Consider the following 17,884-nt stretch of genomic DNA (forward strand, 5'->3'; position numbering starts at 1 on the left):
CCATACTCTGGGTCCTTGGTTTCCAAATGAGATGCAAAAGTTGCTCTCATCAGAAAAGAGGACTTTGGACCACTGAGCAACAGACCAGGTCTGTTTTTATTTAGCCCAAGTAAGACGCTTCTGACATTGTTTGTTGTTCAGGAGCGACTTGACAAGAGGAATACGACATTTGAAGCCCATGTCCAGTATCCGTCTCTGTGTGTGGTGGCTCTTGATACACTGACTCCACTCCTTGTGAAAGTCCCCAACACTTTTGAATGGCTTTTTCCTGACAATCCTCTCCAGGCTGCGGTCATCCCTGCTGCTTGTGCACCTTTTTCTTCCACACTTTTCCCTACCACATAGCTTTCTATTAATGTGCTTTGATACAGCACTTTGGGAACATCCAACTTCTTTTGCAATTACCTTTTGAGGCTTTCCGCCCTTACGGAGGGTGTCAATGATGGTTTTCTGCACAACTGCCAGGTCAGCAGTCTTTCCCATGATTGTGATTCCTACTGAACCAGACTGGGAGACCATTTAAAGACTCAGGAACCCTTTGCAGGTGTTATGGCTTAATTAGATGATTAGAGTGGGACACTTTGAGCCGAGAATATTGCACCTTTTCACAATATTCTAATTTTCTGAGATTGTGGATTTGGGGTTTTCATGAGCTGTAAGCCATAATCATCACAATTATGACAAATCACAGCTTGAACTATCTTGCTTTGCATGTAATGAGTCTATCTCATATATTAGATTCACCTTTTAAGTTGCATTACTGAAATAAATGAACTTTTGCACGATATTCTAATTTTTTGAGTTTCACCTGTATATTCCAAAACATCTTAAAAACACTTTGATATAAGTTAACAATTGAGAAAGCATTATGTCCATTCTGATATCAGTAAAACCAGTTCTAATTGGCTGCTATGTGTGCCTTCATGTTGCTAAAATATTACATGAAACAAAATCAGTAGGAAGCATTGAGATGAACACTGTAGAAAATGGCAGATTTGTATTAGGTAATATGGAGAGGATGGCTAATTCTCAGCATTACAGTGTAGTTTTCAAATGCAACTAAAAGTGTATTAAACAATGTTTATCAAACATGTGAACAAAGTATTTTTGCTGATGCATTGGACAGATTGTCTCTGCAGGTGGGAAGGATCACTGTTCAGAAAGAGGCATCAACTGCTGTCTCTTCTCGAACATCAGTCCCAAAACCCAATTGGCAGACACGCTGTGACCAATGTCATGAGATTGGCGATGTGACTATTTGCTAGATGGGCCCAGATATTACAGCAACAAGTATTTTCTTCTGCAATTTGCTGAATATTTTATATATTTTCTTGCTTTTCTGTTTCATCACACTTAGTTTTTTTGGACCGCTTAAAAAAATTAAAAGAACACTTTTTAATCCGAGCATAGCATCAAGTCAATTAAACTCCTGGGATATTGATCTGGTTAGTTAAGTAGCAGAGGGGGTCGTTAATCTATTTCAGCTGCTTTGGTGTTAATGAAAATAACAACAGGTGCACTAGATGAGCAACAATGAGACGATCCCCAAAACAGGAATGGTTTTACAGGTGGAGGCCACTGACATTTTTTTCCCTACTCATCTTTTCTGACTGTTTTTCACTAGTTTTGCATTTGGCTAGGGTCAGTGTCACTACTGGCAGCATGGGGCGATACCTGGACCCTACAGAGTTTGCACAGGCAGTCCAGCTCCTCCAGGATGGCACATCAATATGTGCCATTGCCAGAAGGTTTGCTGTGTGTCCCAGCACAGTCTCAAGAGCATGGAGGAGATTCCAGGAGACAGGCAGTTACTCTAGGAGAGCTGGACAGGGCCGTAGAAGGTCCTAAACCCATCAGCACGACTGGTATCTGCTCCTCTGTGCAAGAAGGAACAGGATGAGCACTGCCAGAGTGTGAATGGCTTTGACTAAACAATCAGAAACAGACTTCATGAGGGTGAACATGTGACAGACGTGAAAGGTTCTGGAGAAGCCGTGGAGAACATTATGCTGCCTGTAACATTGTTCAGCATGACCATTTTGGTGGTGGGTCAGTGATGGTCTGGGGAGGCATAACCATGGAGGGACGCACAGACCTCTACAGGCTAGACAATGGAACCCTGACTGCCATTAGGTATCGGGATGAAATCCTTCTCAGACCCTACACTGGTGCAATGGGTCCTTGGTTCCTCCTGGTGCACAATGCCCGGCCTCATGTAGCAAGAGCATGCAGGCAATTCCTGGAGGATGAAGTAATTGATATAATTGAATGACCCCCAAGCTCTCTTGACCCAATTCCAATAGAACACCTCTGGGATATCATGTTTTGGTCCATCCGACATCGCCAGGTTGCACCTCAGACTGTACAGGAGCTCAGTGATGCCCTGAACCAGATCAGGGAAGAAATACCCCAGGACACCATCTGTTCTCTCATCAGGAGCATACCCTGACATTGTCAGGCATGCATACAAGCACGTGGGGGCCATACAAACTACTGAGTTCCATTTTGAGTTGCTGCAATGAAATTTCAGCAAAATGGACTAGCCTGCTGAATCCTTTTTTCACTTTGATTTTCTGGGTGTCTTTGAATTCAGTCTTCTGTAGGTTGATAATTTTTATTTCCATTAAACGATAGGGCATCCTTACATTCCTAAGACATTGCTCAGTCCCTATCACTATAGATATCCAATAGATATCCAGCATGATATTTTTCCCCATTGAGATCTGATGTGTTTTTAAAGTGTTCCTTTAATTTTTTTTGAGCAGTATATATATATATATATAGATCTAAACTCCTTTTTACCTTTTTTAAACAGAAAAAAGCTGGATGTGCCGTTGATAAGGTGGTTGGAACGGACAAAGATCAAACACTGGTAAGAATGTTCTTCAAAATGCATTTAAATGAATGTTTATCCTTACAGTCAATCCTTGAAACATTTCTAACAGGTTGTGTTGCAATTAAACTGTGGATTAAACAAATAAAGTATATAAACGATGATCATTTTCTCAGGCTTTATAATAACTGCAGTAACAAAATTCAGCTTAAAGTGACTTTTAAAGATTAACCAAAGGTGAACTTTTTTTTTTTTTTTTTTTTTTAGTTTTGAATACAGTGGAGAGGGACTAGAACTTGTTAGGTTTTTATTGTTGTCTATTGTTTAATGCCCCTGTCACTGAGATTCCCTCTCCCTATTTGTCCTGTTTACTGTTATCATTGAAAGTGAAAGTAAAATAAAATGCCAAATTTTGGGTTGACACCAGAACAGGAACAGAGGGGAACTCTTCGAATGTAGACACTAGTTCTTGTGACCCTGGTGACACTCCAGGATTCCCTCACCTTAGAGACATTTCCTCTCACTTCCTGTTTTGGCTATGGGATAGGAAGTGAAGGGAAATCTCCCCAAGAGACACATACTGTATGGCAAAAAAACTGACAGAGGTTATAATCCTCGCTTACTCTATTCAAAATGAAAAAAAAAAAAACCTATAGTTCTTCTTTAAGCAAAAGCTGCTTAAAGAGATCTGTGATTGCAAAGAAGAAAGCAAATTACTTACCTATCCTGCTACTTGTGAGTATTGAACACTGCTTCGATGCAGAGAAACCCCGGGGTGAAGTTCCTTCTGAAACAGACACTTCTGGCAGTGTCCATCTGCTGTGACTTCCACTGCATTTAGTGATCTTCCCACCATCCCCTCATCATTACTGTATCCCGAACTGCAACCCTTGACAGGTATACACTGATCATTAGTACCCTCTGTGTATCAAGGTTTCCAAACAATAACTTTTTTAAAGAATATGTGGCAAAATCTGTTTTATATCTGACTTCAGTTGCTAAAACATTGCATTGTTAATAATAGATTTTTTCTTTACAAGTGTATGTACCCCTAAAAATGCCTAAAGTATCTCCTGAGATACATATGGACCTGGTTGATAAGCTGAGCTCTAAATTGAGGAAATTATGTTTGTTAGATTATTCTAAAGAGCCAAGACAAGATTTATACTTCAACCTGCAACCCTAAACCAACTATCTTACTCACTTAGTGCAGCTGACTGACTAGCCTTAGTATCATACCAATAAGACCTGACCTCATAGCCACACAAGTCACACTGAGGCTAGGAGTGGAGAAGATGAACAAGACAGTTTCCCAGGCAGTACACCTAAAACTGATATTAGAATTGAAAGGATCCAACGCTGCACTAATTAAATTCACGAGTTATAAATGGGCATAAATACATCCGCCACTTTAAAAAAAAATGTTATACATTCCAATATGACAAGGTAATCAAAATATTCCACAGAAATAAATAAATGCATAAATAAATAGTCCTCAGTGGCTGCATTAATGACTGTTCCTGGTTCACCACACCAATTCCTCAGTGAGTGCACCTGTCTTCATGCACCTTCATCACCTTTTGTGATAGAACCACCACCACCAGCCTCTCACCTTAAGATATGGACCTACTAGATTATTGATTATATAGCGCTTGTCCCTTTAAGGGTAGTGGAGATTTAGCTTCTGTTGAATTAGGAATGTCCTCTTGTTCTCTTTTGAATTTCCTGACATCATGCCCAGAATATAATAAAATATCATAGTGTTTTCCGTATATAACAAATTTATTTAAACGAAAAGCTAGAAAGACACTCACATTAAAATGTGCACTGGACTGGTGCACGACATAGTAAAAGCATTCCAGCACATAGATCCCCTCTGGGATATGGAATCCGTATCTTGTGAGCAAGCGCTCCCACAGGCAGATATCTCACATACTCATTCCCTTGGTAGTACATCGCTTGCTCCGTGTCTCTACATTCTCCTCGTTTGTCACATGATCTGGAACACTACATCATTGGCTCCTAGCCCTTATACATTACGCCATGAGCGTGGCTTCATCAGAAGGTTTGGAGCCGGATTTTGTCTATACCAACTGTTTATACGTATCTATGGCAACACTCTCATCGTCCACTTGTAAGCCTTACTCATCCTTAATTACTGAGTGAATATAAATAGCATGTATAGATATAGCAATATTTACTCTGTGCAGCGATACATCGCTCAACAGCCTGAAATCCTAACTAGTGTATATTTAAAGAACCCGCTAATGGTTACAAAATGTGGTTCCCGTTTACAATATATATTATAACATATGGTAATCTAAAATGTATATTTAATAAATCATGTAAAAATTATGTATATGCATAATAAATCCATATAATTTACAGAATCAAAGAATCTCTCTAAGATAAAGCACTCAATCAACATTGAGTTCTTTCGGTACCAGGGTTTCATAAATCCATTTGGATTTTGCCTTACTTAACCAGTTCCCGATCCCCATAGGAGAATGATGGCTGAGCGGGACTCTCGTCGGTCTGGGTGGGCTTCATATGATGTCCTCTCGGATCGCTGCCTTGCATGTGCCGCGGCGAGATCTGTTACTGTCAAAAAATTTGAAAATACTTGTGAGCTAAAATGTGATATTCCCTTATTGTGCAAAAACTGTTGCTAAATGATTAATTAAATAAACCTAATAAATATCCATAAATAGGTAGTGCAGCAACACTATACACATACTCATAAATTGTGCATAAAAAATATATATAAATATTACCATATATGTCGCGCTCTACAATGTGCATCTAAATATCAAAACCATATAAACAAATACACAAAATATTAAATAATAAATCGAAAATGCAATGAACAAAGAGTGCTAAAAAAGTGCTACAAACAGTGCAAAACTGTGTAACGTGCATATTAAATATACTATAGTCCACTCTGTGCTTGCAATCTTGTTAGTGTCAAACTCTGTGCCGTGGAACACTCTCGGTGCAAAATAATAGATGTCCGCTCACCTCCTGTCTTAAACAAACCTATTGTGTGGCTAATAATGCGCAAAATGTGGCCACAGTGTTTCATTAAAAAAATAATAATTTTTATATATATATATATATATATATATATATATATATATATAGTTAAAAAAAGAGAAAAAAGTAATTAAATAAATAATTAAAAAAAAAAAATTTTTTTTTTCAACACGGTCACCAGTCAGTGTCTCTGATCGCCGCCACACCAGTTATATGATAACGCTGTACTGCTTAGTGAAAGTATTTGAAAAATAATATTGTGAAAATTAGTTTTTTAGAATATCTTCATTTTCAAAAATTATGACAAACAATTACAACTTCAAAAAACTTGCCATGACTCTTACTAAACACCGCAGACTGTCTACTTTCCAAAAAGGGGTAATTTTTGGGATATCTGTACTGTCCTGACATTTTTGGGCCTTAAGAAATGAGATCAGTGCAGTCAGTACATGAGGATTGACCAATTTTCAGATATATGCCATAGTTTACGGACTTTATAATTTCCTACAGACTAAATAATATACACTAATTTTGGTTATTTTCACCAAAGAATTGTAACAAAACACATTAGGCATACACTTATAAAGAACAAGAAAACTTGAGTTTTTTTCAAAATTTTTGGTCTTCTTTTGTTTATTGAAATACTACCAAAAAAGCTAAACTAAAATATACAACAAAGATATAAAGCAATAAACACATTAAATAATGCTACTTTGTATTAACCTCTAACAGTCTGTGTGGTTTTAGGATTTCACTAATTTATTTGTTTTATTTTTTAAGGAAACATTTCTGGGATCACTTAGCAAACAAGTACTTCAGGGTCTGATTGAGAAAGTACTCCTTATTGCTGCGGTAAAATGTTCTGTTGGTTCATGATTTATGTATGCATTCCTCATTCTGCTGTATACAGCTAATATTACATTAGGCAAATTAGGAGTAAAGCAACCAGGAATCAAAAAACACTTTTTGTTTTTTCATTTTCCAGAATAAAAATTCCGCCTAACTACTTTACAGCTGAAGAAAAATAAAAACTTGTAACCTCTATGTAGCACTCCGCCCTTAGGAGTTGCTGAAGATTTGGGTCCTCCTATAGTCCTGCACAGCCAGGCAGCATGCATTTTCTCAGAAATGCACTCCATAGACATTAAACAGTCCTTAAACTTATTGTTTAGGGTAGAGGGATGCATGGGATGCCCAAGGAACAGTAAACTGGGGACAATTTCCTGGCAACTATGTACAAGAGCAGGATAGGAAATTTTCTTCTGGGAGAGCTCTCCAGCCTCTCCTGGTGTACTGCCCCAGACCCTAGATGAATCCTCTTCTCATCCACCTATCTGGAGGAAATCCCTGGGCAAGGGGATCCGAAGCTGCCACTTTGAGCCCTGGTTCACACTAATGCGGTGTAGGAAATGCAGTGAATCCTGTTTGTTTCCTGCACTGCATTGCAATTGTACGGTATCCAAGCGAACTGTTACGAGTGTCAATGTTAAACAACACCCCGAAACAGATCACAAAACACAGAGTGATTACCAGAATTCGTATCGCATGGGTGTGAACTCTCATGCGATGCAAATCAGTTGCGGGAAAAAAAGGGTCCTGCGTCTTTTTGGTGCAGATGCGATTTGAGCCATACAAAATGTATGGCTCAAATCGCACCGCAGACATTGCATGTGATTTTCACAGGAATGCGGAGCGGTTCCTGTGCAAATCACATCTGATCTGCCGCACCGCATTAGTGTGAACTAGGGCTAAATGTTAACAGTCCCAGATGAGGGCTAGTCAGGTTTCACACCAGAGTGCCCTCTCCCCCTCTCTGGCCCAGGGGGTGTAGGATTACTCACTTATTCCGATCCTGTGAGCTAATAGGGTTGGTGGCTGCTTTCAGGCCTTCTGCTGGGCTGGCTCCTTCCCTGGCTCCAAAGGTGTTCCTTCTTTCAAGGTCCCAGCCTGTAGGTAGGCCCCTTCCCACTGGGCTCCCTCCCAGGCTCCTACATCTCAGCCTTCTCTCACATCTTCCACCCGAACTATTCTCCTGCTGAGCAGGCTCACTCACACTTAAAGGCTGCCCTAGCCCCATGTCAAGCCTCCTGCTTGGGGATTGGCCAGTGTCCTATAAGTGTGCAGGCCAGCTCCTCCTCATCCCACCCACTGCTTACAGAACCTTCTCTAAGTTTCTAGAGCAGGGGGAGGTATCAGGGAACTGACCTGCAAAGCCCTCAGCTCTGGCCTAAAACTGACCCTCTGACTCAGCCCAGGCTACTACTCAGCCTTTCTTGCTGAAAAAAAGTAGCTAGCGCCCCCTAGCTAACCAGAAGGGTGCTACATTTATGTGATGTTTCTTTACAGCTGCAAAAATGTAACAGCATGAATACCTAAACAATATTCCACTGTTTAAATAGCTTTATCTTAGTGTGTTAATTATTTTATCTTATCCTATCTTTATTATAGAAAACCAAACTGATTGCTGATATTGTATGTACAGTGGTAAGTTTGAAATGCATTCCTTAGTAAATACGGCTTTGCATAAGCTATTTATTTTAAGCAGTATTATTTTTGAGATTCTGCATTGTAAGTATAATCTGCTTTAGGTTTGGATAAATCATATCTAAAAGTATAAACATTTCTTTAAGTACAGTTTATCTACAGCAACAGTCTATGATCAAAGACAGAGTTCACTCTAACAATAAGTCTAGGTTCACACCTATGCAGGTTGCGTTTGAGGCGTTTCTGCATTGCGTTTTGCCTTTTTGCACTTACATGTTTTACTTTTTTGCCACGTGTTTGATGCGTTTTGCTTTTGTTTTCTTTTTTATAATTTTTCTTGTTGCTAGACAGATTTTAAACACAAAACGCATCAAAAACGCATAAAAAATGTGGCAAAAATGCAATACATGCTTTTCCACAGTGTTCCCATTGAAGTCTATGGAACCAAAAATGCTAAATTTTGCATTCAAAAAAGTCCCTGACCCTTTCCAATAAAAAAATGCAGAGATTTGAACCTGTCCCATAGGAGATCATGTTAAATGGACTGTACTGCATTTCTGCAAATCTCTGCAAAAACGCAGGTGTAAACAGAGGCGTCCCTAGGGTTGGTGTCACCCAGTGCAGTAACACTTGGTGACACCCCCTCCGACGATCCCCGCAGAATGGATCGGATCTGCGGATTGAGTAGAATGGATCGGACTCCGATCCATTATGCTCAATCCGCAGATCCGATCCACCCTGCGGGGAACGTTGGCTTTCTTTACAACTTACCTTTACTTGGAGCAGGTCCGGTGTCACCCCATATAGGTTGCATGCCGACGACCTCCGCAGGATTGTTTGGATCTGAGGACTAAGCATAATGGATCGGAGTCCAATCCATTATTCTCCCCAATCCGCAGATCTGATCCATTCTGCGGGGATCGTCGGCTTGCTTTACAACTCACCTTTTCGTGGAGCGGGTCCGGTGTCACCCCGTGCGGTCGGTGTAAACCGATGCGGGCTGCACCTCCCGCACCTGCCTTGGGATGCCACTGGGTGTAACCTAGGGTAAGGGTTTGTTCACACCATGGTGCACATACGTCAGTTTTTCTGCATGCGTTCTGCAAGGGCACAGCAAAATCAATTGTTCTCTATGTGCCCTGCTCACACCATTACACTAGTATCACGTACAGATTGTTTCTGCTCAGGGATCCAACATGTATAAAACTCATTGAAGCATTCATGAAAATTGATGTAAACTGATGTCTCTGCAAGTGAAATTTTCAGTTTCCATCAGTTTTTCTGCACTATAGTGTGAGGGAGGCCTAATAGCATCATTGTTAATGAGGGTGAAAAAATAATTATGTCCAACCTTTATGTTGATTATCACACTCCATTGCTCCTAAAGAACTAGTCTGGTCTAAACCAAATTTTCTCTAAGACTCTTTAGACATAGTTTTATCTAAATCTAAGCTGTCAACAATTCTAATTTCTAAAGTTGTTCTATCCACTAATGCACAAATACAGTGATGTCCTAAACAAGACCCCTCTCAAGGTTTTATTCTGTGTCTGCCCTGCTTTAGGGTCATGAAAACAGTACAGAATTAAAGCCTAAGGCTACTTTCACACTGAGGAGTTTTTGAAGTGTTTTTGCATTAAAGAAGCGCCTGAAAAGCTCAAGGAAACTGCTTCCCTATGTATGTGAATGTATATCTATGTATGTTTTCACACTGAGGTGTTGCACTTGTGCTGCGGTGTAAAAACTCCTGCTTGCAGCATCTTTGGGGCATGTTTGGTGCGTTAAAAAACACACCCCATATATGCCTCTTCCCATTGAAATCAATGGAAAATGCTGGGAAAACGCCTAAAAACCAAAGCCTCTGAGAAGCGTTTTTTGGTGCACTTTTAAGTTGCGTGTCCTTTAAAAAATGCTCAGAAAACGCGGCAAAAGTGCAGTTAAAACGCCTGCATCTTTTTGCTGTGTTTTTGCAGCCGACCACTGTGAAAGTAGCCTGACTCCAGCTTTCTCTCACTTTAAAATAGTTACATTGGATCAAGCAGGTCTCGCTGTCAGCTCTGTATAAACTGTATGTCGCATCAACTACATACAGTATACAGCCCCATGTTTTAGCAGCACCTGAGATAGCGCTGCTCAGCCATTCACATGAAGCTTAATGATTTCTAAATGAATAGAAGGTTTCTTCTGATTGGCTGAGCTGGATAGGCAGGGAGATGATGTCATGATCTCCATCTCAGCCAATCAGAGGAAGCTTTGCACTCATTCGGAAAACACAAAGCATCCTGTGGATGGCTGAGCAGTGTTCCAGTTCTAGGAATGGGATGAAAAGTCCCAGTCCTGCTGCCCGAACACAGCTCTGTATACTGTATGAATCTGATACTACATACAGCTTATTCAGGACTCTCAGCGGGTTCATATATTATTGAAGGTAATGGTTCTTTTGGACCAGCCTGGTCCAATTGAACTATTTTAAAGTGATAGAGTTTGGCTTTAATTTACATAATGACAGAGTACAATATATACATTTAGATAAATTGTACATGCATGTTTAACCCCTTGCCAATGATGTATGGCATATGTCGGTAGCAGCAGGGGGTTTTGTGCACACGTCCACACCTAATCTTTCATATTTTACCAAACGATTGGCTAATATATTGCATTTGTGTGCACTAAAATAAAGTGGTTGTAAAGGTTAATTTTTCTTTTCTTAAAATAATGAAGATGTTATACTTCTTTTCTCTTTGCAATGGTTTTGCACAGAGTGGCTCTGAACCTCCTTTTTTGGAGTCTTCTGCTGGTGCTCTCGGCTCCTCCTCCCTTCAGAGTGCCCCCCATAGCAAGCCACTTGCTATTGGGGCACATGTGTGGGCTCAAGCCAGGCTGTGTACATCTATAGATGCACACAATGTGCCCCACCCCCCATTTCCTCTTCAAAGGATGTGATTGACAGCAGCAGCAGCCAATGGCTTCTGCCTCTGAGTCCTGTGAGGAGAGAGAGAGCAGGACTACTGCTCTCAGGCCCAAAGCTGGATCAAGAAAAGACTCAAGGAAGTATTTAGAAAGGGCTGGGAGAAGTTGATTATGGACTTTTTTTAGCTTAATGCAGAGAATGCACTAAGGTGAAAAAAACCTTTAGACTTTAACTTTAGTGTATTTTTTACTGAAAATTTGCATTTAATAAACCTTTGTAATGATGTGACATAAAAAATGAAACTACCACCATTTTATTCTCCAGGCTCTCTGTTTATAGACAATATATTTTCAGGCTTAAAATGATTTTAATGTGTAAAAACAATGCAATATCAGCTCAGGCAGTGGGTTAAAGGAAACAAACTTATCAAATACAAGCTTATCAAATACAAACGTTATCAGCTCCTGCAAATTTGGTTCAGAGTAGGAAAAACAAAACCCCTTGGGAAACTGTTGCTATTTTATTTCCACAGAGGAGGAAAAAAAAGTCTTTCTTGACATGCCAAGGGCAGTTGGATCAAATCCATGGACCAAATTACTGCTCTACTGACCTTAGTCTTTATGACTTCAGTAGTTGCAAAAAAATCATTCATTCCTTTTTTAAATTCCATTTTCTGTGTCATTATTAATCATGCAGTAAAGCATTCTACAGCTTACACCCTTACTGTAAAGAAATTCTTTCTAAACTGATGATAAAATCTCCTTTCTTCCATACACAGCGGATGTCCCCTTGTACTCTGTACAGTCCTCATAATAAAAAGTCAATTCACCAAATTGTTGTATTGGCTTTTGACATATTTAAATATTTTAATTAAATTACCTCTAACATGTCTTTTCCAAACCAAAGATACTCAAGTTTCCAATCTTTCACTGTAAGAATTTCCATGCCTTTTAGGGCTCTCACATTGATGGCCGGGGAGGGAAGTAAAAAGAGATGGTAGAACCATCATTCAATAACTCCCCCCACCACCCACCTAAATTCAAACATTGCAGCCAAATGCGGGCTGTACACATGGCATGGCTGTGTCAATTGTAACTCAGCTCGCAGAGTTTGACAGGTGGCAATGCCTGTGAAACTCACCTCTGAAGTCAGTTTGAGCTCACTGCAATTGTGGGCCCAATGCTTGGCTTGTGATTGCTGTGCAGTTTTTTAAAATCAAAATCACCCTTGATATTAAAAAAAAAAAAAGAAGCAGAAATCCAAAAAATGGCAGGATTGTCTGTCAAATGCTGCTATGCCACCCTCTGAAAAGTAATCCACTGCATATTGCTGTTCAGAGGGCATTCCGCACTGCCACCAGTGTGAACGACCTCTTTTCTGTATTGCTACCTGCCTCTGTATCCAAAGGTTCTTGTCTTTATTAAATCATAATACTTAAAATGTCACCATAAAGTATAGCTACGGCCTTAATCCATAAAAGGCAATGCTTTTTCCTGTGGTTCAATCAGGCATCACATAGTCTTCCATTTTTGCACTGCAGTCTGAAACTTAAAAATACAGTATCTATATTTTATGTAAATTTCAATAGTCCAAATATTGCAATGCAAACGTGACATGAAGCAATATGGTTCCTTACTTTTTTAAGTTACTGTGTATATATGTATATATATATATATTTATATATATTTATTTATTTTGTTCCCAAGATCAACCCACTTGATCCACTAGGTCTTGGTCGTTAGGGTGGATGGAAACAGCTCATGACATTAATTACCTTGTGGTAAGTTGAATATTATATATATTTTGTTTGATACTTCTTTGATGCATCTACCAGGATTTTACTTCAAGAAAATAAAACAGAAGGGCTTATAATGAAACTTTATTTTAGGAAAAGCTTACCCTCACGTTCCAGCAATAAATGTGATATGTTAATGTGTTGCTAACTGCACACAAATGTCAGCAACTCCGTGCAAATAAGTTTTTATTGAATATGACACCTTCAGGCACAAGACTTGTATGCCTAAGATAGTGTTAATGATCAAAACTGAGCTGTCTGTTGATTTATGATATTTCTCCCAGGCAGCTGAGTTCCAGCCTGACACTAGTGTTCGCTCTCTCTACCCAGTACTGTCAGGCATAGTATACCACCAAGGGCTGTCCTGAGCTTGATGTTTTACGACCTAAAAGCTGCTAAAGTTTTCTAAACTGAGAAACTGTTCAAGCAAAAAAAAAAGTTGTTCCTCTATTAACCACTTGAAGATCAATGGTCTCTCAGCTAATGAGGAGGCACAGACCACAAAAAGCAGCCGCTCTTGTACACATCGTTGGATCGCGACCGGGCTCAGGTAAATATTGGGGAGGCTGTGGGGGAAGCTGCATACTGAAAAAACCTTCAGCCTTTAGAACCGCTTTAAAGCACTTTGTAGTAGAATTTCCACTCATTATTCCGTTGGAGTTTGTGAGTTCAGTGCTATTTACTATGCCACCCAAAAATATATTTTGGACATGTCGTTAGCAGAGGTAAAGCTGACATCCATGCTACTTAAAATCTAAATGGCTAAAGGGGTAAGGAAGCTAGTGGCATCAGTAATTGTGCGCAGACTGACATATGCAGCACATGTTAGCATTTCCCTCTTTTATCCAGACAGTTGAATAATCTCATACTTCCACAACAATCACCTTTAACGAGTACATCACACATTTGCAGTTGCAGGAAAGCCACCAGACTATGACATTGTGACATGGAATCAAGATGGGTTCCAAGGGAAGAGACAGCTGAATCCTGAAAACATAAAATCCTTCATTCCTTTGGGTGATGCCAGTGTCACAGGAGTGTTGGATTTTGGTGGGAGGATTGCAATTTGGCAAATGAGTTCCCTTACTCGGTGTAAATCAGATTTGGTTTCTAATCAGTGTGGCACAGATGATGAGAAAATGAATAAAGTCTGGGAAATGGCTCATGGTATGGAGGTGGAGAAGACATCTTTGGGTGAAAGGAAGAGAAGCAGGCAGAGCAACTTGCTTGATGCAAAAAAGAATGGGTAGATTTAAGGCCTGTAAAATTCTATATGGGTGGAGAAGGTGACAAAAATCTGATGAGTGAGTTGTGGTCAGCATAGGAAAACCACAGCAGAGTAGTATAATAACTGAGCAGAGATGGATGATGGATGAGGGTACTAAATACCTCTGATTTTCATCTTGGATCCCATCAGTGATGCCATTGACCATAACAATTTTCAGTTTCCTGCCTTTTCCTGCCTTTTATAAGTTTTTCTGGTGCACAACATAACAAACACTATCACATTTGTGGTCATCAATACCACATTCAGCATCAAAAAAGGCATAGACGTCATTACCATCATAAGTAATGACTCAATAATTGACTGGATCTGTAGGCTGGGTAAATTGTCACAGTTTGCCATACAAGTGCTCTGATGAGCAACCTTCACTGTCTTTTCTGAGAAGGTATTTACTACAACGGCATCATAATATGAAAGTGCACTAAGTTTTAGAAGATTGAAATTAAAGAAAGTTTTGGATTCAAAATTCATGAACTGCAAATATTTCAATATTATCTGAAATGAATTAATACAGTGCTATGAGACTAAGAAGTCATTTTTCACTATATATGCTATATTGTTAACATGACCTCTGCTTTTAAATGCATTGAATTTCACCTAATTACTGATCAAAACACTACCCAAAGTTACATCTTTAAATCTGAATAATCTTCTTGTCAAATTTTTGTGTGCAGATAAGAGATACACATAAAATATTCGTCATGCTGCAGTACTGAATGCATTATATTTAGTTGTTTATTAATATGGCTAATTTAAATTTATTTTCTAGGTGCATTTTGAACTTCAAAACGTAGTGAATAGGACAGCATGCATGAAAAATACAAAAAAAATATAAAATTAAATCATGAAATATACCTTTTTGATTATTTTTCTGATTTTCTTACATTTCCTTTATATGTGCCACAAAACTCCTAACTGTAACTAAAATCTCTAATCAATAAACTTCCTTCAAATTAATGGCTTGTGTGCAGTTGTGTTATTTTTATCCAGAATATTTAGAATATTATGTAAAGTATACAGTTTAATAATTGGGAAGGCTAACTTCTAAGGCTTTCATTAAAATGTATTGTACTACATTCTGAACATGTTATCTGAAGAACATTTAAATTACCTTGATTTTAAATGTAAAAATGAAAATCTTGCCTAACATATCTGATATAATTTAGTAGGGATGATACCAATATCAGTATTGTCATAAGTACTCATGAAAATGCTCCTAATACCCCAAACCAATGCTTTGCAGTGCGATTTGCATCCATACAAAATGAATGGGCACAAATCGCACTGCAAAGATTGGCATGCAATTTGAACAGGAATGCGGTGCCATTCCTAATCGAATCTCATGTTGTTTCCCCAACGCTCCTGCTGCAAATCGCACTGCAAAGTATCGGTACTTGGTATCAGCGAGTACTTGACCAAAAGTACTTAGTAGGAATAAATACACTAGCAGTATATAACCCAGTTATATAGGGAGAGTTTACATACATATCATTTGTATGCTGTATCCTTACAATGATTTTCCATAGCCAGTACTGAATTACTAGAGATAGCAACAGATAATATCCTATGGTACCAAGTGCGATTTGTACATTTCTGCTTAGTCTCTATAGGCACTGGACACAGAAGCAAAGCATCCCTGGCCTCCAAAACTTTCCCAATGAACCCCTTGCTGTTCAGTGGAGTAAGAGAAGGAGAAGAAGCACCTCTAAGTGCAGCACACCACTTTATTAAGGTTGAAAGGTAGAAACACCCACATGGTTGAGGTTGATATAAGCATTAAAAAACCGTAGTAGGTTGTAACATCGATCAGATGGGTGTACAGGGTGAAGAGCTGTCATCAGAATGGAGGATGGTGTAGTCAGCGTGCCGCTGGAGCAGTGTGGTGGCTGGAGGGGAACAGCTGAGGAGCCGGCCGGCGTGCACGTCCTCCCTTCAGAGCTGGGTGGAACGCAAGCTGGAACGCAGCGGCGGCGTGGCCGTGATGGCGTCAGATACCCAGAATGCACTGCAACACATTTTGGAGCATGCGCTGGCCTGCGAAGGTGGAAGTGCACTCCTTTATCAAGCAGAGGGAGGTGGAAGAAGGATGTTGTCTTTATACGGAAATAGGAGGCTAATTGACACTTCAATTAACCAGTCAAATGGGTACACATGTGATTAAACAAGTGATTGAACCATTGCTGTAAGATGATTATTAGATTAGAATGTAAATGGATGGAAAGTCACGGAGAAAAAAAGGGAGAAATTTACAAAAGAAGAAAAAAATGAAAAAAGAGGGAGAAAAAATTGTAGAAATTAAATGTGGAAGATGAATGGATGGGAACAGTGAACAAATGAAAAAAGTAAACAAGATGGGTGAAAAAATGAAATAAACTAAAAAGGAAAAGGATGGTAAAAATAAAATCAAAAAGAAAAATAAGAAAAATAAATAAATAGAAAAATAAAAATAAAATGAAAAATAAATAAAAATAAAAATAACAAAGGAGAAAGATGATGTGATTAAAAAGCAGGGGGGGGGGGTTACGTGTGAGAGTGTGCACACTGTAAGAAAACTAAGATATTGTGTAAATTGGCAAATCTGAGATAATAATGTTGAAAAAATTATTGTTGAAAAAATGATTATTGAAAAAATTTAAAAAATTAATACTTGAAAATATTGAAAACATTTAAATTAATAAGAGTAAGTCAATTGATGAGCTAGAATTAACCACATGCTTAGAAAAAATAGATTTAAAAAAAAATTTATAAAAATGAAAATAAAAATAAGGGGATCGCCTTGCAAAAGTGATACATCAACGTGGGATAACAGTGGTACATTTAGTAAATAATGAATAGTAAATAACAAGTAACAGTGGTATGACAAATAGCCCATATGGTTGAAAATGGTGTGATGATAATTGGATTATAGTGATTAAGGACTTAATAGAGGTGGTGGGCATAGTAATTATAACCGATGGAATAAAATTAAACATTAAAAATTAAGAGAGCAATAAAAAGCAAGAAAGAATAAGAAGCAAAAGAAAATATAGTATAGTAAATGAAATTGTAAAAGGGTTTATAGTATGGTGTTGATGTCTAATTCCTCATTAAGCCCCCCTGGGGAGAGTGTGTCTAGTATAAATATCCAATAAGTTTCTTGTGAGCAGAGTTTATTAAAGCGTTCAGACTCTGAAAGACTTTTGGGGATAGATTCTAAAATCCAGACTTGTAGGCCGTCAGTGGATTTATGATGGTATTCCAGGAAGTGACGGGGGACACTGTGTTTGTCCTTACCATCTTCTATGAGGCGTCTGCACTCTCCAAATCTGGCATGGAGGGGTCTGATGGTACGCCCCACATATAAGAGGCCGCAGGGACATCCATTTACATTCTAATCTAATTATCATCCTACAACAATTGTTCAATCACTTGTTTAATCACATGTGTACCCATTTGACTGGTTAATTGAAGTGTCAATTAGCCTCCTATTTCCGTATAAAGACAACATCATTCTTCCACCTCCCCCTGCTTGATAAAGGAGCGCACTTCCGCCTTCGCAGGCCAGC

General features: G+C 38.9%; 1 protein-coding gene across 1 annotated transcript in view; it reads left to right on the forward strand.

Annotated features, from left to right (window-relative positions):
• Window positions 1-15,296, forward strand: part of LOC149467535 (uncharacterized) — a 37,420-nt gene extending 22,124 nt beyond the window's left edge. Inside the window, exons 11-15 of the mRNA XM_089671497.1 lie at window positions 2,816-2,872; window positions 6,647-6,718; window positions 8,315-8,350; window positions 12,966-13,039; window positions 15,109-15,296. Of these exons, the coding sequence (XP_089527623.1) occupies window positions 2,816-2,872; window positions 6,647-6,718; window positions 8,315-8,350; window positions 12,966-13,001 (201 nt within the window). The 3' untranslated portion in view covers window positions 13,002-13,039; window positions 15,109-15,296. The remainder of the gene's footprint in view (window positions 1-2,815; window positions 2,873-6,646; window positions 6,719-8,314; window positions 8,351-12,965; window positions 13,040-15,108) is intronic.
• The last annotated feature ends 2,588 nt before the right edge of the window (window positions 15,297-17,884 follow it).

The sequence above is a fragment of the Staurois parvus genome, unplaced genomic scaffold (assembly GCF_062004578.1).
Source record: "Staurois parvus isolate SC_StPar_1 unplaced genomic scaffold, SC_StPar_1.0 ptg000106l, whole genome shotgun sequence".
Classification (NCBI taxonomy): Eukaryota; Metazoa; Chordata; class Amphibia; order Anura; family Ranidae; genus Staurois; species Staurois parvus.